The sequence below is a fragment of the Haliotis rubra genome, unplaced genomic scaffold, assembly GCF_003918875.1.
Source record: "Haliotis rubra isolate DU_JTF1 unplaced genomic scaffold, ASM391887v1 Scf228, whole genome shotgun sequence".
In the NCBI taxonomy this organism is placed as follows: domain Eukaryota; kingdom Metazoa; phylum Mollusca; class Gastropoda; order Lepetellida; family Haliotidae; genus Haliotis; species Haliotis rubra.
In genome coordinates, this window is record NW_025766314.1 from 157,985 (window position 1) to 183,839 (window position 25,855).

At 45.5% G+C, this 25,855-nt stretch overlaps 1 protein-coding gene across 1 annotated transcript in view; it reads right to left on the reverse strand.

Annotated features, from left to right (window-relative positions):
* LOC124277804 (serine-protein kinase ATM-like) overlaps nucleotides 1–25,855 on the reverse strand; it is a 120,121-nt gene that overhangs the window by 66,545 nt on the left and 27,721 nt on the right. The window contains 13 exon segments of the mRNA XM_046713519.1: nucleotides 58–272; nucleotides 4,123–4,249; nucleotides 4,929–5,023; nucleotides 5,598–5,850; nucleotides 6,326–6,486; nucleotides 12,740–12,910; nucleotides 13,528–13,636; nucleotides 14,842–14,984; nucleotides 15,663–15,732; nucleotides 16,911–17,069; nucleotides 22,817–22,899; nucleotides 24,489–24,709; nucleotides 25,298–25,544. Of these exon segments, the coding sequence (XP_046569475.1) occupies nucleotides 58–272; nucleotides 4,123–4,249; nucleotides 4,929–5,023; nucleotides 5,598–5,850; nucleotides 6,326–6,486; nucleotides 12,740–12,910; nucleotides 13,528–13,636; nucleotides 14,842–14,984; nucleotides 15,663–15,732; nucleotides 16,911–17,069; nucleotides 22,817–22,899; nucleotides 24,489–24,709; nucleotides 25,298–25,544 (2,054 nt within the window).

The window sequence follows — 25,855 nt, forward strand, 5'->3', positions numbered from 1 at the left end:
CACCTATCTGTAGCATCAATATGTAGCATCAATCTGTAGGCCTATATAAGTACTTACCTGTGTTGTGTGTTGATGTCCCTGATTACATGCACTAGCCGATGGATGACATCCCTCAGAATGAAACCCCAGCTGCCACCAAGGGTGCTGGCAAACTCCGGGAGAAGCATCTCCACAAACAGTTGGTACATTTTCAGAATCCGGCGCTTTTCCTGGATACGATGTTCTGTGGACAGACTGGTAGCCAGCTTCAGGAGGACTCTCTGGATTGAGTCCTGAAATACCAAGGACATCACTGCTATCATTATCACCATAACTCCCATCATCATCATCATCATCATCATCATCATCATCATCATCATCATTGTCATAATCATCATCACCATTGTCGTCGTCACCATCATAATCGTTGTCGTCAGCATCATCATCATTTTTAGCATCATCATCACTAGCATCATCACTCCAATTATCAACAACACTAACTTCATCGTCGTCATCATCACTACCCCCACCATCACTGATTATCATCATCACCACCTCCACCAAATGTATCAAGAGTTACACTATCATCATCTTCGTCGTCATCATCATCATCATCACCACCATCACCACCTCCACCATGTGTAACAAGAGTTCACCACCTCCACCAAGTGAAACAATAGTTATATCATCATCATCATCATCATCATCATCACCACCTCCACCATGTGTAACAAGAGTTCTATCATCATCATCGTCATCATCATCATCATCATCACCACCATCACCACCTCCACCAAGTGAAACAAGAGTTATATCATCATCATCGTCATCATCATCGTCATCATCACCACCATCACCACCTCCACCAAGTGTAACAAGAGTTCTATCATCATCATCGTCGTCGTCATCATAATCATCATCATCACCACCATCACCACCTCCACCAAGTGAAACAAGAGTTATATCATCATCATCGTCATCACCACCTCAACCATGTGTAACAAGAGTTATATCATCATCATCATCACCACTATCACCACCTCCACCAAGTGAAACAAGAGTTATATCATCATCATCGTCATCACCACCTCAACCATGTGTAACAAGAGTTATATCATCATCAACGTCACCACTATCACCACCTCAACCATATGTAACAAGAGTTATATCATCATCATCCTCACCACTATCACCACCTCCACCATATGTAACAAGAGTTATATCATCATCATCCTCACCACTAGCACCACCTCCACTATGTGTAACAAGAGTTATATCATCATCATCATCGTCATCATCATCATCACCACCTCAACCAGTTATATCATCATCATCGTCTTTATCATCACCACCTCCACCATACGTAACAAGAGTTATATCATCATCATCGCCACCACTATCACCATCTCACCCATGTGTAACAAGAGTTATATCATCATCATCATCACCACTATCACCACCTCCACCATATGTAACAAGAGTTATATCATCATCAACGTCACCACTATCACCACCTCCACCATATGTAACAAGAGTTATATCATCATCATCACCACCTCAACCAGTTATATCATCATCATCGTCTTTATCATCACCACCTCCACCATACGTAACAAGAGTTATATCATCATCATCACCACCTCAACCAGTTATATCATCATCATCGTCTTTATCATCACCACCTCCACCATACGTAACAAGAGTTATATCATCATCATCGCCACCACTATCACCATCTCACCCATGTGTAACAAGAGTTATATCATCATCAACGTCACCACTATCACCACCTCAACCATATGTAACAAGAGTTATATCATCATCATCATCGTCATCATCATCATCACCACCTCAACCAGTTATATCATCATCATCGTCTTTATCATCACCACCTCCACCATACGTAACAAGAGTTATATCATCATCATCGCCACCACTATCACCATCTCACCCATGTGTAACAAGAGTTATATCATCATCAACGTCACCACTATCACCACCTCAACCATATGTAACAAGAGTTATATCATCATCATCATCACCACTATCACCACCTCCACCATGTGTAACAAGAGTTATATCATCATCATCATCACCACTATCACCATCTCCACCATATGTAACAAGAATTATATCATCATCATCCTCACCACTATCACCACCTCCACCATGTGTAACAAGAATTATATCATCATCAACGTCACCACTATCACCACCTCCACCATATGTAACAAGAGTTATATCATCATCATCACCACCATATCACCACCTCCACCATATGTAACAAGAGTTATATCATCATCATCATCACCACTATCACCACCTCCACCATGTGTAACAAGAGTTATATCATCATCATCACCACTATCACCACCTCCACCATACTGTAACAAGAGTTATATCATCATCATCGTCACCACTATCACCACCTCCACCATATGTAACAAGAGTTATATCATCATCATCACCCACTATCACCACCTCCACCATATGTAACAAGAGTTATATCATCATCATCACCACTATCACCACCTCCACCATACGTAACAAGAGTTATATCATCATCATCGTCACCACTATCACCATCTCACCCATGTGTAACAAGAGTTATATCATCATCGTCACCACTATCACCACCTCCACCATATGTAACAAGAGTTATATCATCATCATCATCATCACCACTATCACCACCTCCACCATGTGTAACAAGAGTTAAATCATCATCATCGTCTTCATCATCACCACCTCACCCATGTGTAACAAGAGTTATATCATCATCATCACCACTATCACCATCTCCACCATACGTAACAAGAGTTATATCATCATCATCATCACCACTATCACCACCTCCACCATACGTAACAAGAGTTATATCATCATCATCATCACCACTATCACCACCTCCACCATGTGTAACAAGAGTTATATCATCATCATCATCATCACTATCACCACCTCACCCATGTGTAACAAGAGTTATATCATCATCGTCGTCTTCATCATCACCATCGCCACCATACGTAACAAGAGTTATATCATCATCAACGTCACCACTACCACCATCTCCACCATATGTAACAAGAGTTATATCATCATCATCATCACCACTATCACCATCTCCACCATATGTAACAAGAGTTATATCATCATCATCATCACCACTATCACCACCTCACCCATATGTAACAAGAGTTATATCATCATCATCATCACCACTATCACCATCTCCACCATACGTAACAAGAGTTATATCATCATCACCACTTTCATCATCTCCACCATATGTAACAAGAGTTATATCATCATCATCATCACCACTATCACCATCTCCACCATACGTAACAAGAGTTATATCATCATCATCATCACCACTATCACCACCTCACCCATATGTAACAAGAGTTATATCATCATCATCATCACCACTATCACCATCTCCACCATACGTAACAAGAGTTATATCATCATCATCACCACTATCACCATCTCCACCATACGTAACAAGAGTTATATCATCATCATCTTTGTTGTCATCGTCATCATCTCAACCATCAACACCTCCACCATGGGTAACAAGAGTTATATCATCATCATTGTCGTCACTATCATCGCCATTGTCATCATCATCATCATCATCATCATCATCATCATCATCATCATCATCATCGCCACTACATTTTATCATCATCATTATCCCTAACATATTCATCACCACATCCACCATGATTCAGAAAAAGTTCAAATCTGAAGGCCAAAAAACATGCAAAATATTAGGCATACCAAATGCCCATCTAAAACAAACAACATGATAACAGATATTTCCTTTGTGTCTGTAGTTAATCCAATGCTTGCATCTTTTTAATCCAATTAGAAGCTTGATCAAGTCAAAACAAAAGAGACAAACCTGTGACCACTTGAAATGTGGAATAAGTAAATCCAGCTCTAAAGTAATTTGGGGCAGTGGGATAGCCTTGTGGTTAAAGCGTGCACTCGTCGAAGGCCCGGGTTCGATTCCCCACATGGTCACAATGTGTGAAGCCCATTTCTGGTGTCTCCCGCCATGATATCGCTGGAATATTGCTAAAAGTGGCATAAAACTAAACTCACTCACTCACTCTAAAGTAATTTGAGTAGTACCTGTGTTTTAGCCAGTACAGACACGAGGGACCTGGCCGCGCTGCCTGAGAAGCTGTTGGTGAGGTAGTCCAGCGTTGACTTGATGATGTAGCTGTTGTAACTGGGGGGGTTCGGGTCCGGGCAGCAGCTGAAACACACGAGTCAGGGAGTCAGTGTCCTTTCATCCTCAGTCTGCATACCTCCAACCTCTTAATAACTGAAATCCAATGGTTGACAATACACATTGATGAAACTCAACAGTGACCATCACTTGCTGGTCTATTAACTATTGAGACAGTGATATATGACAGCAAACATGGTTGGAACATTGTGGTCCTCTCTGCAAAGTACTTTCGATGACTGGAGCTGTTATGATACATTTTCTTGTGATACACTTTGTTTTCTGTGTTCTTAAATGCCACACTCAGACATATTTCAGCTATTTTATGGCGATCTGTCAAAAATCGAGTCTCGACCAGTGATTGACATGAGCATCAATCTAGGACAGGATGACAAGCACCAACCAAGTCAGTGAGTCTGACCACCCGATCCTGATAGTCGCCTGCAAGAATGGGTTGTTGAAGACAATTTTAGCCAGGATCTTCACGGGTTTCTTGTGCCACTCGACATGGAAGTTACTGTCAAAGTAAATGTGATACAAAAAATGACATCATGGTAAGTAAGTGAATGACCAAACGTTGATTAACACCTAAACTACTGAGTCAGGAACATTTAACCGACAGCATTAACAGAATACCATGATGCAGGTACTGCCAGGACACGCACTCAGTACACTTTCCGAATATTTATATCATTTGGTGGTGTACCTGCCGTCTGCCACCTCACTTCCAGTTCCGTGCAGACACATCAGGATGTTGACGATGATGATGTCTAGGTTAGCATGAATCTCTCGATCTATCACCTGCAAACACAACCCTTGAAGCATAAAGTTACTGACTGACAAACCATGTAATTATTTTAACATATCCACTGGCAAACAATGCTAAGTTGGACCGGCGCAGAGAACACGTTTACGAGAAGTAGGCGGTGCACGGCAATGAGCAAACCCATTTGGTTTGTAAAAGGTACAGCAGATGTAGGTTAGTGCACGTGCATTGCATGACGATGAAATTGATTCGGCATGCAGCTGCACACGCCTTGCTCATAAGACTCTCACGTCGGTGTGTCGAAAGTCGCACTACACTTGATCGCAGACAACTTGGGGCCCCTTCGCTAATGATGGCAAGCGCCAGTCGGCAGCACTCATACATGCTAATACAGGTCAATTGTCAGGTTGATGCTCAACTTATCCTTGTGTGCCAGTAACACAAGTTAATGCGTCAATTTCAAATATGTGAGCTACATATAAGTGGAAGACTTAAAACATGATCTGTGTTATCAATGGCTTTCCACTTTATCCCTACTTACATTCATCTTCAAACATCAATAGTATTGTTATGACAGATGCTCAAACATCAGAGTGTAACATATCCTACCTCACTTGTGACCTCCTTCACCAACACGTCATAACGCCTCGAAGCAAGGCTTGTTCTCTTCTTCACCTCTCGGTCACTGGCAACCTCCTCTGAGGTAGAAGCTGCAAACAACGGCAGGATGTGGGTGACGATGTTGGGGATGCTGTCGATGATGATCTGCTTCCAGCCCTGCTCAGTGTCTGTGGCCAGTGTCTGGATGTCTTCCAGCAGGCCATACATGAACAGGCCAGGCACTAAGACGTCGCCATATGACCTGCAACAGTCCCAACAGAAGTTAGGATTGGACACAGGACAGATACTCCATATTGTATTTGTGAATGTTACAGAAAGTTAGGAATTTACAAAGTTACAAATACTGAGCAGAACTGAAATGAAACTTTCTCTTCCCTTTGCACTAGTAATGCCAGTACTGTTTCTGCCGGCAAAAATAGTATCTGATCTCAAGGAGTGGAGCTTGTTAAACAATATGCTACAATGAGATCCGTTATCATGATTGATTTTTTTCGTTGACCCTCAGACAGCAATGTACATGCATGTGTTCGTGCTTGTATTCCGGATTCTGGCCACGGATGACATGAGGGTGATACAGAAGTCTTTTAAAGAATGTCTTGTTCGAAAGGAAGGCATCTATCATTACAATGAACCATTCTCTTTCTATCTGAATTTTTTTCTTTTCTGCCCAAAGGAGAGAAAGACTATCAGCATGGTCAAAGCATGATGTCAGTTACCTGAAGAATGCTACTAAGCTGTCTACGCCCAGTAACCTGTAGGGGAAGTCCGCGAGCGGGTAGCTGAGTTCGAGCCACTGACTGAGGAGAAACGGCAGGTGGCTGCAGATGTACGGCGTCACATCTGTGTATCCCAGCAACACACTCACCTTCCGCAGCACCTGCCACATGGAACAAGATGCTGGTTTTGGAAGGATCGATTCTGTTTCATAATTTAGTAAACCTTCAAAATATAATTCCAAAAGCAAAGGGGAGTTCTGTTGGAAAACTTAACCAAACCTGAAGAGGTTTTCAATTCTTCGAAGAGAGTCGTCCTTGGGGTACATATTATGCATTTTCCGGCTGAAAAATGTCCTGTGACAGTTGTATCAATGTTTTTTGAATAAAAAGATTGAACAATAAATAAACTCTTTTATTTATTATACGGCCCCTACCTCACAGAGTTACCTCCCGTTACGCATGCGCACCAACTGGGTAGGCTCCTAGACCCGTATCATCATTCCTTCTGCTGAATATATCAGTGAACAGAATTGCAGGGAGGCGGGAGGCCCTACCCCAAGGACGACTCTCTTCGAAGAATTGAAAACCTCTTCAGGTTTGGTTAATTCTTCTTCATAGAGATCGTCCTTGGGGTACATATTATGCATAAACACATACTCCCAAAGACCGGAGGCCAGGGAGGAGGGAATTCTGTCCAAGCACACACAAAAAGATAGCGATCAGATCATGGAAAAAAAAATTGAACAGGCGCCATAACACTCACCTGTCACTTGTCCCAGTTATGCTTCGCGAGGCATTATGGGAGGGAACTGACAGGGAGGAAGTGTACTCAAAGACGACCTCCATTTAGCATAGTGAGACAACGCCGCGTGGTGCGAATGTCAACAAAGCCCCACCCACCATGTGTCTATTAGTGAGCACCGTAGGGGGGAATGTAAATACCGCTCACAATCGACAAATAACTCCTGAGAGAATCGAAAGGGGGTACATGTAGTTAGCTCACAGTAGCAGATATGTCAATAATACGCAATTATTGTACAGCAGCGTCAAAAAACAAACCAATAAACCAAGACTCACTCGGTCAGGGTGGCAGGACACTGTCCACTGGAGAGAACAGAACGGCCAAAGCTCGCACGATTACGGGAATGTGTATCGAGCTGATAGTGCTGTATAAACGTGCTTGGCCGGCTCCAAATTCAGCTGGGTACCCGTACGGATTCCCTGCGTTCGTTTGATATAGACTTTGAGCGTCTTACGGACATCCAACGGGTGAGTGCTCGTAGGAGTGGTCCCCGATGTGGAAGGCTGGGTAAGAGTAGGAAGTTCGATAGGAGCTGTCACATGGAAAGCGTGATCGACCTTCGGTCGGTAAGTATCTGGGAGGCGAATACTGACACGATCCGTGTGAAACACAGTCAGCGCCGGGTCGGACGACATAGCATGTAAATCGCTGACCCTACGTCCAGATGTTACCGCCACCAGAAAAACAGCTTTCCAAGTTAACAACTGAATGGAAATAGCCGATAGGTGTGAGAAAGTTGGACCGGACAGCCAATCTAGCACAATTGACAAATCCCAAGGTGGACTGGTTCGCCTGAGCGCCAGGTCGAATCCGCTCCGCCAGCAAGAAAGCGCCATGCGAGGGGTGCTGCCCCAGAAGAGCACCATCGACAGGGGTGTGAAAAGTGGAAATAGCGGTGGAGTAGCCACGAATGAATGGTCGAAGCCGCCAGGCCTTCTTCCAAACGAGCTTGCAAAAACTCCAATACTCGGACTAAATCCGCAGAAAAGGGATCTGCAATGCCCCTATCTGAACACCAGCGGCATATAGCGGACCACCTATCCTCGTACTGAACGTTTGTCGAATCCGCCGAAGCCAGAATTGTGTCTGCAACTGCTGCAGGAATTCCGAGGTCAGACCTGACAGAGGCCAAGCCACCCACTGAATCCGTGGATTTGGGTGGGGCGCTCCGTTCTGAGTGAGAATGTCCAGTCGTAAAGGTAATAGAACAGGAGGCTGAGCCAGAAACCTGAGAATTACCGGAAACCAGCTCTGTGACGGCCAAAGCGGTGCCAGTAGCACAAGTAGCCGAGCTGGCTGGGTGGACAGCTGTGAAAGGACACGGGGAATGAGTGGTAACGGCGGGAGCATAGAGCACTTTGCCCGTCCCAATCCAGCAGGAAGGCGTCCGGCAGCCAACGCTCCTGGGTCCGGTATCCGAGCAGAACACGGGTGTCTGATGCGTCCTGCCGGACGCAAACAGATCCACCTGGAGCGACCCTGTACAACTGGGAGATTACTCTGAAAATCTGCCTGTCGAGCATCCACTGCGCGGGGCCAGGGCCGGGATCGGCGATCTGCTCGCGCCGTTCTCCAGCCCGGGAGATAAACAGGGAGTACCTGACAGTCGCACTGATCGCACCAGAGGAGAAAGTCCCACGCTCCCGGAGGAGCTGGGGGACACCGTGCCGCCCTGCTTCAGGATGTGCGACATGGCCGTCTGGTTGTCCAACTGAAGACGGACTACCTGGCCACGGACATGCTCTCTGAAGCGCTCGAATACCAACCGCACAGCTCTCAGTTCCAACACGTTGATGTGAAGGTGGGCTTCGGCTTCGGACCAGAGTCCGAACGCCGACAGACTGCCCAGAACAACCCCCAGCCCGTGAGGGACGCATCGGTCTGAACTGTGAGAGCTGGCGTCGGGATTGCCAAGGGGATCCCCCTGGTGAGATTCCCGACATTTGTCCACCACTGAAGGTGAGGTGTCAACCACTCGGGGACTGTGAGACTGCGCTCCAGATCCTCCGTGTGAGTCCACAGCCGAGCCAAAGCTTGCTGTATAGGACGCATCCTCAACCGCCGCCATGATCGTCGCCGCCATATGGCCCAGTAGATGGAGCCAAGTCCGTGCTGGTGCCTGGGGCTGGGAGAGGAACGAAGATACCATCTCCCGAACTCTGGTGATCCGGTCGGGCGACAAGGAAACGAGATCCTTGTTCGTTTGGAATCGCGCTCCAAGAAAAACCAAGTCCTGGGTGGGTACCAGGTCGGATTTCTTGAGGTTGATTATCCACCCCAGTCGAGTTAGAATGTCTATCACTGTGTGAGTAGCCTCTAGACTCGCTGGCTGTGTTAGTGCACCGAGCAACCAGTCGCCGAGGTAAGGGTAACAACGCCTTCCTTTGAAGCGGCGGGCCGGGGTAGCCGGACTAACATGAGCTTGGTGAACACCCTTGGGGCAGTCGATATGCGAAGGGGAGCACCCTGAATTGGTAACACATCCGTCGTAAAGAGAACCGAAGGTACTGCTTGAGCGAGGGATGTATGGGCACATGCAGATCGCGCATCCTTTAGGTCGATTGGCGTGAGCCAATCGCCCGGGCTGAACAGATGATATCACCGGCGCGCAGTGTCTCCATCTTGAAGGATGGTACTTCGAGCATGCGATTCAACCCCTTGAGGTTGAGAATCGGACGGAACCCGCCGTCTTTCTTCGGGCCGAAGGAAGTACGTGGAGTAAAATCCCGCCTGTTCCTCTCCGGTGGAATGCGCCGATTAGCGGACTTGTCCAGCAGAGCCTGAACCGTCGGCGCCAATATGTCCGCCCTTGCCTGACATGGCGGCACCGGAGTCGCGGCGTATGCCGGTGAAGTCGGGCGGACCTCGCTTCCACAGTGGTAAATGGCCGATGCTGACCGTGGCCAGCACCCAAACATTGTTGGTAGCCTTCTCCCATTCCGGCAGGAATAGAGAGAGGCGGCCTCCCACTGGGATATGGGGTAGGAGCGCGTGCGTTGTCCCGAGCAGCGGAGCTGACTGGGTGTGACACACAGCTTGAGCGGCAGCCTGATGGGTTAACGGGAGGTCGGGGCAGACCTCCCGCGCCCGCGAAAAGGCTGGGAGCTAGTCGAGGACTGCTCCTTGCCCCTACCCTTGGCGGACCTGCTCCTCCGCCTACCCCTACCAAGCGGCCGAAGCCAGCCGGCAGACTCGGGTGTAGGCTGCACCCCGGCGGAGGAAGGTGGAACGGGAGCCCGGGGGCGAGACACCCGCGGGTGCTCCAACAAGGCCTTAGAGTCCTTGAAGGAGGTAGCTGCAGCGGCAGCCTCCCGTATGACCTGCTGGGCCCCTGGAAAGAGGGTCGCTCCCAGACGGAAAGGGAGGGCCAGCAAGGTCTGCTGCGTCGCTGCCGAGTACCGAGACGTCGACAGCCACAGCCTGCGCATCCCCATGACTGCGCACATCACCGTCGACACAGCAGACCGCCAAAGAGTCGCTGAGGTGTGTGCCTGAACTTCCGAGCTGGCGGAGACAGCCGCGACATCGCGGCAACGTCGCCAGCATGCCCCTCCGCCTCCAGGGCCGACCTCTGAATCGAGGAGAGGTAGGCCTCATGGACCACCACCCTGACCTGCTGCATCGCGTTCCGGTGAACCTCCTGCGTAGGTCCGGTGCGCTGCGCCGCAGGGGAGGCTCCAGCGAGGGCAAGCGGTGGAGTGAGGCGCCCTTGCCGAGCAGCGGAGCTGCTCGGAGGAAGCCGAGCCTCCCCAGAGGCGACGGAAGTGAACCGCGCACTCGTCAGCGATGGGAACAACGAACAGGGAGTCCTCCCAAGTTGGTACCTCCGTGCTAAATCCGGCAAGTCGAACCCGAACACGGGTACCAGACAAGAGGGGCTCGACCCGTCCTGAACCAACGAAGGCAGAATCGCGGAGCTGCGTCTGCGAGGGCTGCCCGAGGGGCAAACGCCTCGCCTGGCAAGCGGGAACTCAGCCGAGTCCGAGCAGCCAACAGGCACAGCGGTTTGGGGTAGGCCCATGGCAATTCTTTGCGGACCTCCCGCAGAGCGAAGCAAAGCGGAAACCACCGTCATGCTCCTCTACCTCCCCAGCTCCATCGACTTCGGCCCAAGCCCGAGTCAGAGGCTGGAGTCTCCTCCGAAAGAGGACCCTAACCCGACCGGTGGGCGGCCTAGCGCTAGGAAGCACAGAGAGGAAGAGCAGACAGAGCTCCGCCGGGCGCCTGGAAGCGTGCACGGACCCCGGTCCGAGGCGCTGGAGGCAGACCAGGCAGAACTGGTGCCTCGGCTCTCATGGGGCGGGAGTGCGCAGGGACCGGAACACCAGGAATACTCAACGGTCCCTGCGCCAACTCCGAGAGGGGAACTGGGAGCACCTCCCCCTCCGGGGCAGCCGAGGCGTCCGGACCCGAAGCCAGAGGCAACAGGTCTACAGACGCCTCAAGGCTGAGGGATCGAGCTGAGCCCGGCGATCCCACCCCCTGACTCTCCGCCCCCCGTCCGGAGTGAGCGAGGAACTCCTGGCGGAGACCTCCAACAGACTCACGAACGAGGGACTTCACAGAGTCCATATGCTGCTGAAACAATTTGTCCATTAGTGTCATATCAAAACCACCAGTACTAGCGGGAGAGGCGGTTTGGCTTCGGGATTTTTTTCCCTGACGTGACTGTCTCTTAGTCTTAGACGGGGGGACCTGCGTCAGTTCCCCACCGCCCCTCCGCATCTCTTTGTAAAATAGCGTGTCCGCCGCCCTCCGCTTTTGGGCCCGGGGGGAAAACCCAAGACATATGGTACATGTGTTCGCGTCATGGCCAGTCTTTTCTAGACAGGCGACGCACTGGTCATGCCTGTCGGCCCGTGGAATGCTCTGTCCACATACCGAACAGGATGAAAAGGCCTGAAAGCAAACACGCAAGCATGTAGCTAACGGCGGACCAGCAGCATATATACACGTAGAAAACATTGAAAATGCATTGAAGGCTACCACGCGGAAAGTAATAGTTGGTTCAATACGCAATATTACGACCACATGGCAAGCTAAACTTCCCGCCATGGCAGAGCAACACGTCGCGTAAACCACGGGAAAGTTTGCGTAATATAATATAATACAAAGTTACAATTATGAAACAACCAGCTGTAAAGCTTTACTGTTCCTTTTCATAGGCAAATAAAGACCATACATACAGGTGGTGTCTCAGACATAGTCGTTTTCTTTTGAAGAAAGTTCAGCACTGTACGGCTCATGAATTCTCTAACGTCTGTTCATGGCAGTGACAGCAGAAGGAATGATGATACGGGTCTAGGAGCCTACCCAGTTGGTGCGCATGCGCAACGGGAGGTAACTCCGTGAGGTAGGGGCCGTATAATAAATAAAAGAGTTTATTTATTGTTCAATCTTTTTATTCAAAAAACATTGATACAACTGTCACAGGACATTTTTCAGCCGGAAAATGCATAATATGTACCCCAAGGACGATCTCTATGAAGAAGAATAAGCCTTTTTTGGGCGTAATTGCAACTGAAATACAGGATTTATATCAATGATGTAATAAAAGCAGAAGTTTCATAAGAATTACTTATTTCTATAGTACTGCAATATACAAGACTGACCTTGAGCACCTTGTCCACTGCAATGCCCTTCTCCTTGATGAGCTGACACAGGGCAAACAGGGACATCTTCTCCTTGACCGGGCTACTGCAGGCCACTGTGGCCAGGGCGGTCAGCACAGTCGAGGTGCGACACAGTACTTCATCCTGTTGGCGCTCTGCTGACTTCCTCTCCTACACACACAGAAATAAAGGATGGATAGGATGAATGGATGGACAGGTGGGTGGGGGAAGGAAAGGATGGATGGATGGATGGATGAGTGAATGAATGGATGGTTGGTTGAATGGATGGGTGGGGGAATGAATGGTTAGTTGATAGGATGGGTGGGTGGGTGGGGAATGGATGGTTGGTTGAATGGATGGGTGGGGGAGGAATGGATGGGTGGGGAATGGATGGTTGGTGGAATGGATGGTTGGTTGAATCGATGGGTGGGTGGGGGAATGGATGGATGGTTGAATGGATGGATGGGTGGAACAATGGGTGGTTGGCTAGCTGGCTGGCTGGCTGGATAGGTGGGTGGGTGGTTGGATGGATAGGTGGGTGGTTGGATGGATAGGTGGGAGAGGGAACGGATGGATTGATGGATTGATTGGGGGAATGGATGGATGGGGGGATCCAAGGGTGGCAGAAGGAAAAGAAAGGTGGATGGATGATCAGATTGACAGATGGATGAATGGACAGATTTAAGGATGATCAATGTTGTGTGTAATAATGGCCAGGTGGTGGGTGGTTGGCTGTAATGATTGATTGTAGAACAATTGGCTTCATCAGTGTAACAGATGCCCAGTACCTTGAATGTCATCAGCTCATTACAGTCCTGGTAGATGAGGTCGAAGGCTGCATGTTGTTGCTGAGCGGGTTTGGGTTGCAGGCCATCCTCAGCGGGAATCACAAACAGGCTGCAGTAAAAGTGATAGCGTTAGAGGTCTGCTGGGGTATGGAGCATAAAAATCCTATCGAGTCTATGGATGTCTCCCATGCTGCCCACCCTGGCACAACCCTTGATTATGGGAAAGACTTTGTCTCAAGACACTTTTTTGTTGTGTGTTTGCAACACTCAGTATTTGCAAATTTAGCATGAGAGTAAATTTATCTGCTGAATTAGTTCTTTTGACTGGCCAGGTTATTCCAAAACTGGAGATTTTATTTTTTGAAAATTGAAACAGAGTCATTAATAAATCCTGATTGAAATGATAAATTTGTGAATCATGAAACACTTTCTGTATATTAATGCTTATTATATAGTAGTTGTATACAGGCCATATGGACATGGGAGATATATAGAGAATACTACACGAGGTCTCATTACATACGAATTATACGAAAATGAGTGTCCTTCCTATGGTATCTGACCGAGCGAAAGGTTGATCAGGGCTGTCAAACTGCAACCATCTGCGTCTCAGACGACCAAACTGTTTTGTACAGTGTTTCAAACGTATGTAATGAGACCGAGTGTGGTATTTTATTTATTACCCACGTCTTACATGCATTAAATTGACAAAATAGCGTATTTTTGTTATTGTTATGGTTTCAAACCGAAACCGGTTTCATAAAGAGGTTGCAGAAGAATTTTGTTCTGTAGTACACTTTTGCATGATGTCACACTGTATTGACGTCACTACGCCATTCTCGTCTGTTCCCTTGGTAACCGACGTCACGATGCATGTCAGTTGTCATTGCCTCTCGTACAGCCTCCTACAGTAAACTACTCCGTAGCACCCCGTTTCTTGGTTTGCAACTGCTTCACTCTGCTAACATCACTGGTGGAAACATTGCGTTTATGTTTTTCGACGGATATAATGTCTCAGTTCGACTTACAATTAAACAGCGACACGGCAACGTTCTCAATGTTTACATGCCAATATGCATCTAAGTTGTAGAATGAATGAATTCACGTGTTTGTTATGAATGAAAAGTAGTTCCATCACAACGTGACCTAACTGAGAGGTCATCGGTTATCCAATCAAATCATTAGAATCTCAGGTCAAGTCGTTACGACACAGGTCAACGCGATACGACACTCGTGTGACGTATGAGACTAGTATTCAACTACCCATACGTTCACCATGTGATTAACAAATGTCCGTTTCAACAGAGAACTCACTTCTGCAGAGCCTCGGCCACATACAGACATGTCATGTGACATGTATCAAGCAGACAGTTGTGGAACTCTGACGAGATGCTCTCTTCAGCCTCATCTTCATCCTTCTTCATCGTCAAAATACTCCACTCATCACTAGGATCACACTGCAACAGAACACACAATTTTGACAAAATGATAATCATAAAGAAAGACATACTTTCATTGACCAGGTCAACATGACAATGCAGAAGATCTTCTTAGCATCTGCATTGAGAGCAAAAGGTCAGTGCTTCCAGCTCAGGCTCATAGGCAGGCAAGACCATAAAAGGATGCTACTTATTGTCACCCTGCCTGCCACTCAGCATTAGGGTATAACCAAAGACAGGTTTGCCCAGAGTGCCATTTCATCTGGGCCCGATTTCTCGAAACAAACTTAAGTCTGAGTTTTGACTTAGTCAGGGTTTTTACTCAATTTGAGAAAATGCATTTTCCAGAATGAACTGAAATCAATATTAAACTCAAACACAGTAGACAATTCGAGTTTGATGGATATATTACTTAAGTTGTTTGGGCTTTTGTTATTTTAAAGTTGCACTTGAGTTAAAAACTGTTAAAAATTTCAAATTGTCAAACTCAGTTTGAAATTTGAGTAAAAACTTAAGTTTATTTCGAGAAATGGGGGCCTGGTCTGAAGAAATTACAGTCAGTAACTTTCAAGCAATATTGTGTTTGGTCTCGAAAAAAGATCAGCTAAAAATACATATGTTATGATACCTATGCACCAAGTTTTCGGCAAGTACACAAGAGATTTTGTCCATAACTGAAACATGACTTGACTATACCTGCATAAATGCTCGCATACACTTGGCCAGGGTCAGTCTGACTGCTGCTGCATAATCCCCACGGAGCTTGCTGAAACTGAGCATCATAGATGCATAAAAAAAAACAGAATCCATAAACTGTGCAGATTAAGACAGCAATGACATTCAGGTGAGTGAGAGAATGAAAACTAGACAATCTTTATGGATAACAACTTCTATATTTCATTGTTGTCCATAAAGTTTGCCTAGCTTGTATTCCTAGCTTGTATTCCTAGCTTGTATTCCTAGCTTGTATTCCTAGCTTGTATTCCAAGCTTGTATTCCAAGCTTGTATTCCAAGCTTGTATTCCTAGCTTGTATTCCAAGCTTGTATTCCTAGTGTTGGCATTTTCCTCCTACACAATACAACACATGTCAAATCACAGTGTGTGATAAACTTTAAAGTAAACTCTTCACTATATATTTCAGATTTTGCAATGAATAATATTTTCAACACAAATTAAACTTAACTTGATTTCAAGTTCACTTGGGGTTTTTTCAATCTTAACAATATACACCATTAAAGTCAGTGGTATTAAATATTTTCTTAAAAGAACAAGTCATTCTAATATCATTTCACTATATATTTCAGATTTTGCAATGAATAATATTTTCAACACAAATTAAACTTAACTTGATTTCAAGTTCACTTGGGGTTTTTTCAACTTAACTAATACACCATTAAAGTCAGTGGTATTAAATATTTTCTTAAAAGAACAAGTCATTCTAATATCATTTTTTGGGCGGTGGGGGTAGCCTAGTGGTTAAAGCGTTGGCTCGTCACGCCGAAGACCCAGGTTCGAATCCCCACATGGGTACAATGTGTGAAGCCCATTTCTGGTGTCCCACGCCGTGATATTGCTGGACTATTGCTAGAGGCAGCGTAAAACCAAACTCATTCAGTCATTCTAATATCATTTTCATATGGCTGTTGTTCACATAGGCAGATCCATTCACCTATACAAATATAAAACACACCCTGATGAGATAAGGATAAAGAAGTATGATACTTGACAAATATACAAGAATCTGTTGAATGTTGCATCACCCGAATAAAGAAGTTCTCCATCCATAGAGTTTGTCCTTATCAAATTCTACAACTTCTGCATATGCCACTCACAGAAGACACCCTGATGAGATGACAAAAGTCAAAAGGAACGTACCCATCCCTAGAATCCCACAAAGAAAATTTCTTGTAGCGAATGCAGCATAAACCTCATGTCTACTAACCAGAAAGCACTGATGAGTTTCAGAGTTATCTCCCTGCAATCCTTCTTCACCCTGGAGGGCAGGTTGTCTGGGTCGGTGAGATGAGGCACAAGCTGGGTGATGAGGTCAAGACAGAGACAACAGACTTCCTGATCCCGCCGCTGTGTTTTGATCACACTTCTAGAACAAGAATTAACCCACGTTTTGGATAACAATGTTGCTGTTTAAACATGCCCGAAATATAAATTGTCATTATATTGCATGTGATCCCATGATATATCATTAAGCTAAAAATAAACTAAAAAAATGGTTAACATCTATAATTCCATAATACCAAAAGAACTTATGCGATGCCCAATGAACAACCGTTTTGATTAGCTAATAATATAATCACAAGTCTTACATTGTTGTGATGAGCAATGTAACTGATTTCGTATTATATTCATGTGTTAATGAATAAATAAGTAGTGAGATAACAACAATGTAATTTTTTAAGTAAAATTGATATTTTTATACTTATCCTGACTCATGATCTTTTGCTTATCTCCCTTTCCTTCTCGAATGGTAGTGGAACACTTGAATCCCTTGAAGTTCCCGAAGCGGACGTAAATATACACTCACCCACGAATTACCTCCCTTTTGCCCTTTTCCCGGGCAAACAGTCATGTGACCAGCCTTACTTGTCCTCTCTCCTGATTTTCTGCCCATGCACTTGGATCTGCTGTGAAATCCAAAGTGTCTCCAGCGGGGAGGTTGGGAGGGCTTATCGTCATAACATATTTTTTCTTATCCTGACTCATGATCTTTTGCTTATAGAATCCGACGGATTGGTGGTGGTGTCAAGCCACTTCGTGGATTCATCAGCTGTCCTTAGATACGTCCTGTATCCCCCCCATGGGAACTGCGAAACGGCATTTCCTAGATCCTATTCTTCAAACTTCCGTTATAACTCAAGGGGACCACTTTCTTGTCTTACTTCAGTCTCAGACAAGTTGATTCTTGGAGGTAGTGGTTGGCAAACACCGTGTCCGACTTCCAAAAGCAGCCCTCCATAACTGCTGGTATAGCGCAATTTCCATGCAGAGCCAGTGTTGACACCAGTGCTCTGATTTCGTGTGGGTTGGAAGCTCTAGGAGGTTCTAGTCCTGCTGCTTTATAGGCTCTCAATATGATGGCTCTCATCCAGAACGATATCGTCGTTCTTGAGACTTCTGCTGATGTCTCTGTGGATAATGGGATGAACAGGCGCTTGAATTTTTGTCTCCTTGTCTCAGGCTTTTGAAGATATATCTTCAGGACTCTGACCGGACACAAGGATAGGTCTTCTATATCCTCTGGGCCGAGGATTGTAGATAGCGCTGGTACGTGGAACTGTCTATCTGGTTGACCAGGTAGTTGGTTCTTGGCAATGAAGTCCCATCTAAGTCCTAGATGAACTGCAGCATGTTGCCCCCTGTTGAATCTGGTTTGACCAAAGTCCAGCGCATGTATCTCTGATATTCGAGCTGCCGTGGCTAGCGCAAGCAGGAACAGAGTCTTCTGTGTCAGCAACTCGAAGGTAGTCTGGTCTAGAGGTTCGTAGGCATCCCTCGTAAGATGACATAGACTTACATTCAGATCCCAGGCCGGAGCTCTGAACTTACTTTGCTGGTCCTCCAGTTTAAAAGATCTCAGCAGAGCAAGTAATTCTGGTACTTTCGTCAACTTGATGCCTGTTTTCATGGTAATCACTGTACTGATGGTGGCGAGGTATGTAGATAATGTCGAACCTTTCAGATGTCTGGTCTGTCTAAGATGACACAGATATTCCGCCACTTGAGGATAAGTAGCTTTCATCGCAATGAAGCCTTTCCGCCTTGCATAAGTCTCAAACTTCAGCCATTTGTCATCATACAGGTTACGAGTAGATCTGCGTAACGCTAGCGTTACTGCCTTGGCTGCCCTGGCGGAGTATCCTCTTTCTTCAAACATGTTTTGATACGGTCCACACATGTAGCTGGAATGCTGTCGGGTTCCCGTGGACTTGCTTGGCGTGCGGATGTATGAGTAGGTTCAGCCAATCTGGTAAATTGATTGCTGGACTTCCGAGATCTTCTATTAGGTCTAGGAACCATACTCTCGCTGGGCAGTATGGCGCGACCAAAGTCAGTGTCTGTTTGATCTTCAACAGTACTTCCGGAAGTAATATCAGGGTGGAAACGCGTAAACGTTTAGTCGATCCCAAGCTATGCTCAGTGCATCTGTTGCCCAGGCTTGAGGATCTGGAAATGGTGAGACAAACGTCTGTAGTTGTTTGTTGAACCCCGTGGAAAACAGGTCTATGCAAGGGGATCCTATTTCCCTTATGATGAGCCGGAACTGGCAGCAAGATTGGGTCGATGCTGTCTAGATGTTTTGTCAGGAACCGTTGCAGCGGTCTTAGTTGTAACCTTCCTGTGCGAGTCAAGTCCTGGGCCGAGGTTAGTAGACCGAGTAGAATTTGCCATGATTGTAGTGTTAACGGAGAGATGACTGCTGGTGGAATCATGGCTTGTATCTTGACCCAACGATCTTCTGGGACGACAATACGATTCTGTGTTGTGATAAACCTTATCCCCAGGAATTGCAGATCTTGTTTTGGTTCAAACTCTGACTTCATAAGGTTCACCAGCCATCCTAGTTGAGTGAGCAACTTGATCGTGGAGTTCAGCTGTAGTCTGAGTTGACTGGCATCTTGGTGAACCTGAATTCTGTCTTCCAAGTAGAAGGCATTGCGTAGACCTCGATGATGTAGATATGCGACTATAGGCTTGGTTACTCGTGTGAATAGCCACGGAGCCGAAGACATTCCAAACGGTAGGACGTTCCATTGGAAGTGCTGCCCTCTGAATAGGAATCGTAGACACTTTCTTGATTCCGGATGTATGGGGATGTGTAGATACGCATCCTGCAGGTCTATGCTGGCCATGTAATCTGCTGGAGGACGAGAAGTCTGAGTTGAGGTAGGTGGATCATTCTGAACCTCTCTGGTTTCAGTAGATAGTCTTTGTTGAATTTGTGCATGTTGTAAATCAGTCTGAACTTCTCCTTGGAGCTCTTCTTGGGTACTAGAAAAATTGGGGAGTAGAAGCCTGGAGTGAGATGATGCTGATCTATTATCTCTACCGCCTCCTTCATAAGTAGTGAGTCGATGGCTTCTTGTAGTTTGTCTGCCTGCTCCTCTATATAGTCGAAGACCATCTGGCTGAGGGTTAGCGGAGATGTGGCCTTGAGTTGTACTCTGTATCCTTCTCTTAGTACTTGGGAGACGTAGTCGTCCTCTAGTATTCCCCAATTTTCCCAGTACCCTTGTGGACGTCCACCCACTGTCGACGGTTTTACAGGAACGGCTGGGGGTGGAAGATGCCAGTCGTTCCGAACCTTGATATCAACGTCTAGTTCCTCTGGATCCTCTGGGAGTGTGGCCTCTCCCTGAGTTTCCTCTGTAATTTCCGGATGGGCGACGAAAAGATCCTTTGCCGCCTCTGAAACTGGGGTACTTCTTCTCCTTTGCCTTCTGTATGCCGGAATATTTTGACTTGCTGTTATACTTTTGCGAAGTATGACGGATGACGTTGGTCAGAGTATCTATGGATTTTATCATCATAAGTTGATGAAACTTTTTATCTTCCACTTTATACATCTTGTTTCAGGAGTCGTTGACTAACTTTATTTTATCATCCCATTCAGGCGCCTTTGTAAATGGATCCATATGATGTAAGGGGAATCTCTTCACATTAAATGATGGTAGATGCTGACTCTGGTACTTGGATGCTTTTGCGAAAGCTTTGCGTAGGTCAGAGGGTACCTTGGATATAGGTTCAATCGGAGGGATAGTGACGGAGTCGAAGTCGTCGTTACGCATCATATAAGTGTAGACTTCATCTTTATCCTTAGAAGGAGACTCCAAGTTCAACCCGTTGGCAATCCATGCTGTAACCTCTGAGTCTGGGAAGACGAAGTCTGCTTGCTGATCCAAAGTCTCCTGAATATTAGTGCTAGGCCTCTGCGACTCATCCATCTGCGAACCTGTATCCCTTCTCAAACCTTCGTCATCCTTTCGCGAACCTCTATCTGAAGAATCCTCCCTATGCGAACGTCTATGTTGAGAGTGCTATCTTCACGAACCTCTATCTGTAGATTCATCCCTTCGCGAACGTCTGTCGTTAGATGTTTCCCTTCGCGAACGTCTGTGATGTGAGCCTTCTCTTTGCGAACCTCTGTCTCGTGATGAGTGACTTCGTGAACTTCTGTGAGATCTTGATCAAGAGCGGCTAGGTGTAGGAGATGGATCCTTCAATGTTCTCGAACGTTGAGGGTTCGTGGATGTAGAACTGTGAGTAGGCAGGCATCTCATCTCTTCTATCCTCTTCCACGATGACAGAGTCGTCGGACTGTGGAGACCTTTGCAAAGGTGTACGTTCGCCAACGTAGTCTTGATACGTAGTTCTATGAGGAGTAGGTTCGCGCAGGTCCGTGGTTTGCGCACGGTGTCGGTAGATGAGAGGCTTTGCCGAGCCTTCGCTTCTTCCTCGAACCTACGTTCCATCATGGCCATCATCTGGTTGGTGAATTGTCTCATAAATTCGCCTGGGTCAAAGTTCTGCGTTGGTTGAAGCTGCTGCGGTGTAGACGAAAAGCGTTTGCGAACGCTGATGAGTTCTGCGCCTCAACTTCAATCCGTTGAGAAGTAGGTGGTAGTTCGTCAAACAGCTGGCCTGCTGTGACCGTTGCAGGGGACGATCTAGTAGTTGTAGAAGTCGAGTGAGTCGCTGATCTCATAGATACTTCGGGTAGAAAGGTGGGGGTCATCAATAACGTCTACTTCATGTGGAGGTAATATCTCTACGTTGAAGGATTTCTGCTGCGTTGACTTACTAGCACGCGTAGATTTACCCTCTGATCTGGTAACAGATGCTTTCTTCTGCGAGTAGAAGAGGATGACGTCTTTTTCTTAGCCTGAGACAGAGTCAACTGCGTTGTAGTCGATCTCTTCTTAGTCCCCATACCAGCAGACTGCCCCTGCAACGTACTAAACATAGCACCAGTATTATGAATTTCAGCAGTAGCAAGCAACATACGAAGGCTGATCTCCTGTTTTATCAGCTGTGACTTGAGATGACTTCCTCACCCGATCCATGGCACGTCTATAGAATAAGACAAAATTAAATTGTAGATTTGATAAATCAACACAATAAGTACAGCGCAAGCTGGAAGAACATGGTTTTGTGCACGAAGGGCATTGGGGGTGAGGGATCAGCCACGGACAACCTGTGCCTGCAAACACTGCAAGATTTCATGAAATGTAAACAAACTTACATAACAATGAAATAAAGACACAAATACAAATAATTTTTACAAATTTTTTACATATAATACATAGTAGTTATAGCCAAATCCATATAAAGCATAATTTTGAAGAATAGGACCTAATTAAAAAGGATATAATGCTGTATAAGGGACTCCAGTGCTCACCCAACCATCCGCTTGGGCGAAAAGGGAGAGTATGACAAGTAAGGCTGGTCACATGACTGTTTCCGGGGGAAAAGGGCAAAAGGGAGGTAATTCGTGGGTGAGTGTATTTATACGTCCGCTTCGGGAACTTCAAGGGATTCAAGTGTTCCACTACCATTCGAAAAGGAAAGGGAGATAAGCAAAAGATCATGAGTCAGGATAAGAAAAAATGTAGGTGTATTTATGTACAAATATTGATACTCGTATCTGTTTACACTAACAATCTGCCTTGTCATTCTTAAAGTACAACCCCCATACATGTCCTCATGCCTCTACTTTCAAGGAGCATTTTAACAAATATGCATGAAGAGGTACTTATTTCCCAAAAACTTCCAAACAATTTAAAGAAGCATCGAAAATATATATAAAACTAAAGTAACATATGTGACATCTACCTGATAGCATCCACCATGTTATCCAAATCTCTGTCAGAGACGTTATGACATTGCGTTGTCAATGACTTCACAATTGCATCCATCTAAGCAGAATACAAGGGTATATTAATGTGAATCTCAGAGCCATTAAACTTAAGTAGTAGGGGTACAGTGTAGGGGTGAAACAGTATTCTGCGGTATCAGTAGAACCTCGGTATTTTGCCTCTGTTTGGTATACCGTAATGCAACCCCAAAAATCAGTATTTTCGGTTTTCATACTGTCATTTTATTACCCTTTTTTAAAACTTTTCTAAAATGTCTAGAAATCGAATAATTTTGTTAAAATCTGTGCGTTTCTTTTCTTTTTTGCATTATGATCATATCTCATGTACCGAACTGAAACGGACCAAACCAAAAGCCTTGTACCGCAATACGCACCGTACCATGGTAAGAGCGTATCGTTTCACTCCAATTGTACTGAGTGAGTGAATTAATATTTAGCATGACATCAGCAATATTGCAGCCATATCGTGACGAGAACAATTTAATTTACATCAATATTATGATCAATAAATTTAGAACGTAAAAACATGTCATCGAAGGACAGTAAAAATACTAGATTATCACAGCTTTTAATTTAAAACTAGTACACTATCATACAAATATATCACTAGAGACAGTACAACAGTACAATATAAATAAACAGGCTATAGATCACAAGCAACTGAAGGGTCACCATACTAAGTACAATGGAGACTGACAGTACTTTTGCTACCTGCATGGACCCAAACTGGATTTATAGCAACTCTTCAGCAGCTGGCGATTGTAGTCAAATGTAGCCAAAATTATAATGACAAAAATACTACATTTAAAATAATCTGGTAAATTCAAATTTCCTTTGAATGTTTCGGGACTTACGTACCCGAACCATTGTACACATGCAACTTATTAACAAATATCATAAACAACACAACAAAACTGTTACCTTTAAGAAGCTGATTCGATTCAATATTTTCAACCCAAGAACAAAACATCATCCCCAAAAATATACTTCAACAACCCGTTTCCAAGTGAACATTGTTTAACATAGCTGCTGAAGATACCACAGCAACTTGTAAACAAATGGTCCGGACATCAGTGGTTGATAGCATGAACTTCAATCCATAATGTTGCAGCTCTTTCTCGAACATTAGTTCTCTTGACAAGCATGGTAACTTGGTGAACTTGTGTGTTGCCTTGGAATACCAGTTTCCAGTAAATTTATCAAATTAGAGTGAAACCTGCCAACACCAGTACCTGTCTAATCCGGTATAAAATTTTGGTCCCGCTATTTTACGATATTATGATCATTAAAAATTGTCTAATCCGGCACCTGTCTATTCCGTATTCCTGCACGACTTTCAGGTTCCAACAAGCAATTTTAACCGTAATTAACACTGTCTAAACTGGCATGGGTATGAGCAGTCCAATCAAGGACTCATAATCCAAAGCACTCATTATTCCTCTTGGCACGCTAGATAGTAAGGAAGTAGTGATTGTGCTGTGAATCAAACGTTCTAAGCCGGCATGGGTGTGAGCAGTCCAATCAAGGTCACCCGTGGGGTGCCGGTTTAGACAGGTTTCACTGTATATTACATACTGCTAAAGAGAGGGAGGAAGTAAGATGGTGTCCATCCATCTGCAAGATACTCACACACAACAGATCCACAGCCCTCCCTGTATCAAACATGTCACCCTCCAGAAGCTCAGCCAGCTTGCTTTTGAGGAAGGAGGTCTCAATCTCAGCTTTGTACGGTACAGCAGAGGGCGCCACGCTGCTTTCATAGTTACAACACAGACACAGGAGTCTCACTGCCTCAAGACGCTGCTTGCAACTCTCAGTCAGTCCATCCTCACTCACCAGACTTGGACATCCTGCAGACAGAGGCTGAGGCAACTTAAACAACTCCAAGGTAACACTGATCTTGTTTAGCACAAGACCACTGAGATAGACAGGTGCAAACACAATAGACGGACACTGACACTGACATCTACTCAAACAGCCCGACAACAAAAGGCTGATTTTCAGCTCTGTGAGTCAGTCAATCAGTTACAATTTATCATCACATCGGCAATATTTCAGCCATATTGTGACAAAGTCGGTGAGTGTGAGTGAGGGCGGGAGAGACATAGTTGCTATAAATGCAGCTTTAAAACCTATTTCAGTGTGTCAGCTAAATAATGGAGGACTGACTGACTGACTGAGTTTGGTTTTACCCGCTTTGAGCAATATTCCAGCAACATCACGGCGGGGGACACCAGAAATGGGCTTCACACATTGTGCCCATGTGGGGATTCAAACCCGGGTCTTCAGTGACAAGCCAACGCTTTAACCATTAGGCTACCCCACCGCCCAAATAATGGAGGAGAGCCCAAAGTGATGGGTATGGACCTGACATGTCCAGAACTATAATCAGGGTAAATCTGAGATTCAAGCTCATAACCAATGACTGATTCACCTACCATGAGTGTTTTGTGTTTCATCGGAATCCTGACTGTCTCCTATGTCATCAACATCATCAAACTCCATAACCTCCCCGTCCCCCCCAGCAGAGTGTGACACTTCATCGAACTCCAGATCCATTTCATCGATGTCATTATACCGTGACCGCCCTCTGTCGCTGGCACCCGGCCTCCTGTCGAAGCTTGACCGCCTCCTCAGACTGCCCAGCTGGGTGCTGTTGTTGGAGTTGCTGTTGGAGCGTTGCATCTGAAATGTTACAGGTTCGGTGAATCAGCTGTTTCTACCTCACACCTGATAAGTTCAGGTGAGTGAGTTAAGATTTTAAGTGACATCGGCAGTATTTCAGCCATATCATGACTAAAACAAGCAATACATTCATAATACATGATGCTAAATTCTAAACCTGTGAATGAAGCACAGACAAAACACCTGGAATATCACAGATATTAATGTAAAATTTAAACTTGTATAAAAATCTAAAGCTATTGAGGTGAGGTGAAATTGGGTTTAACGTCGTGCTTGAGAATATTTCGCTCATATGACGACATGCATGTGTG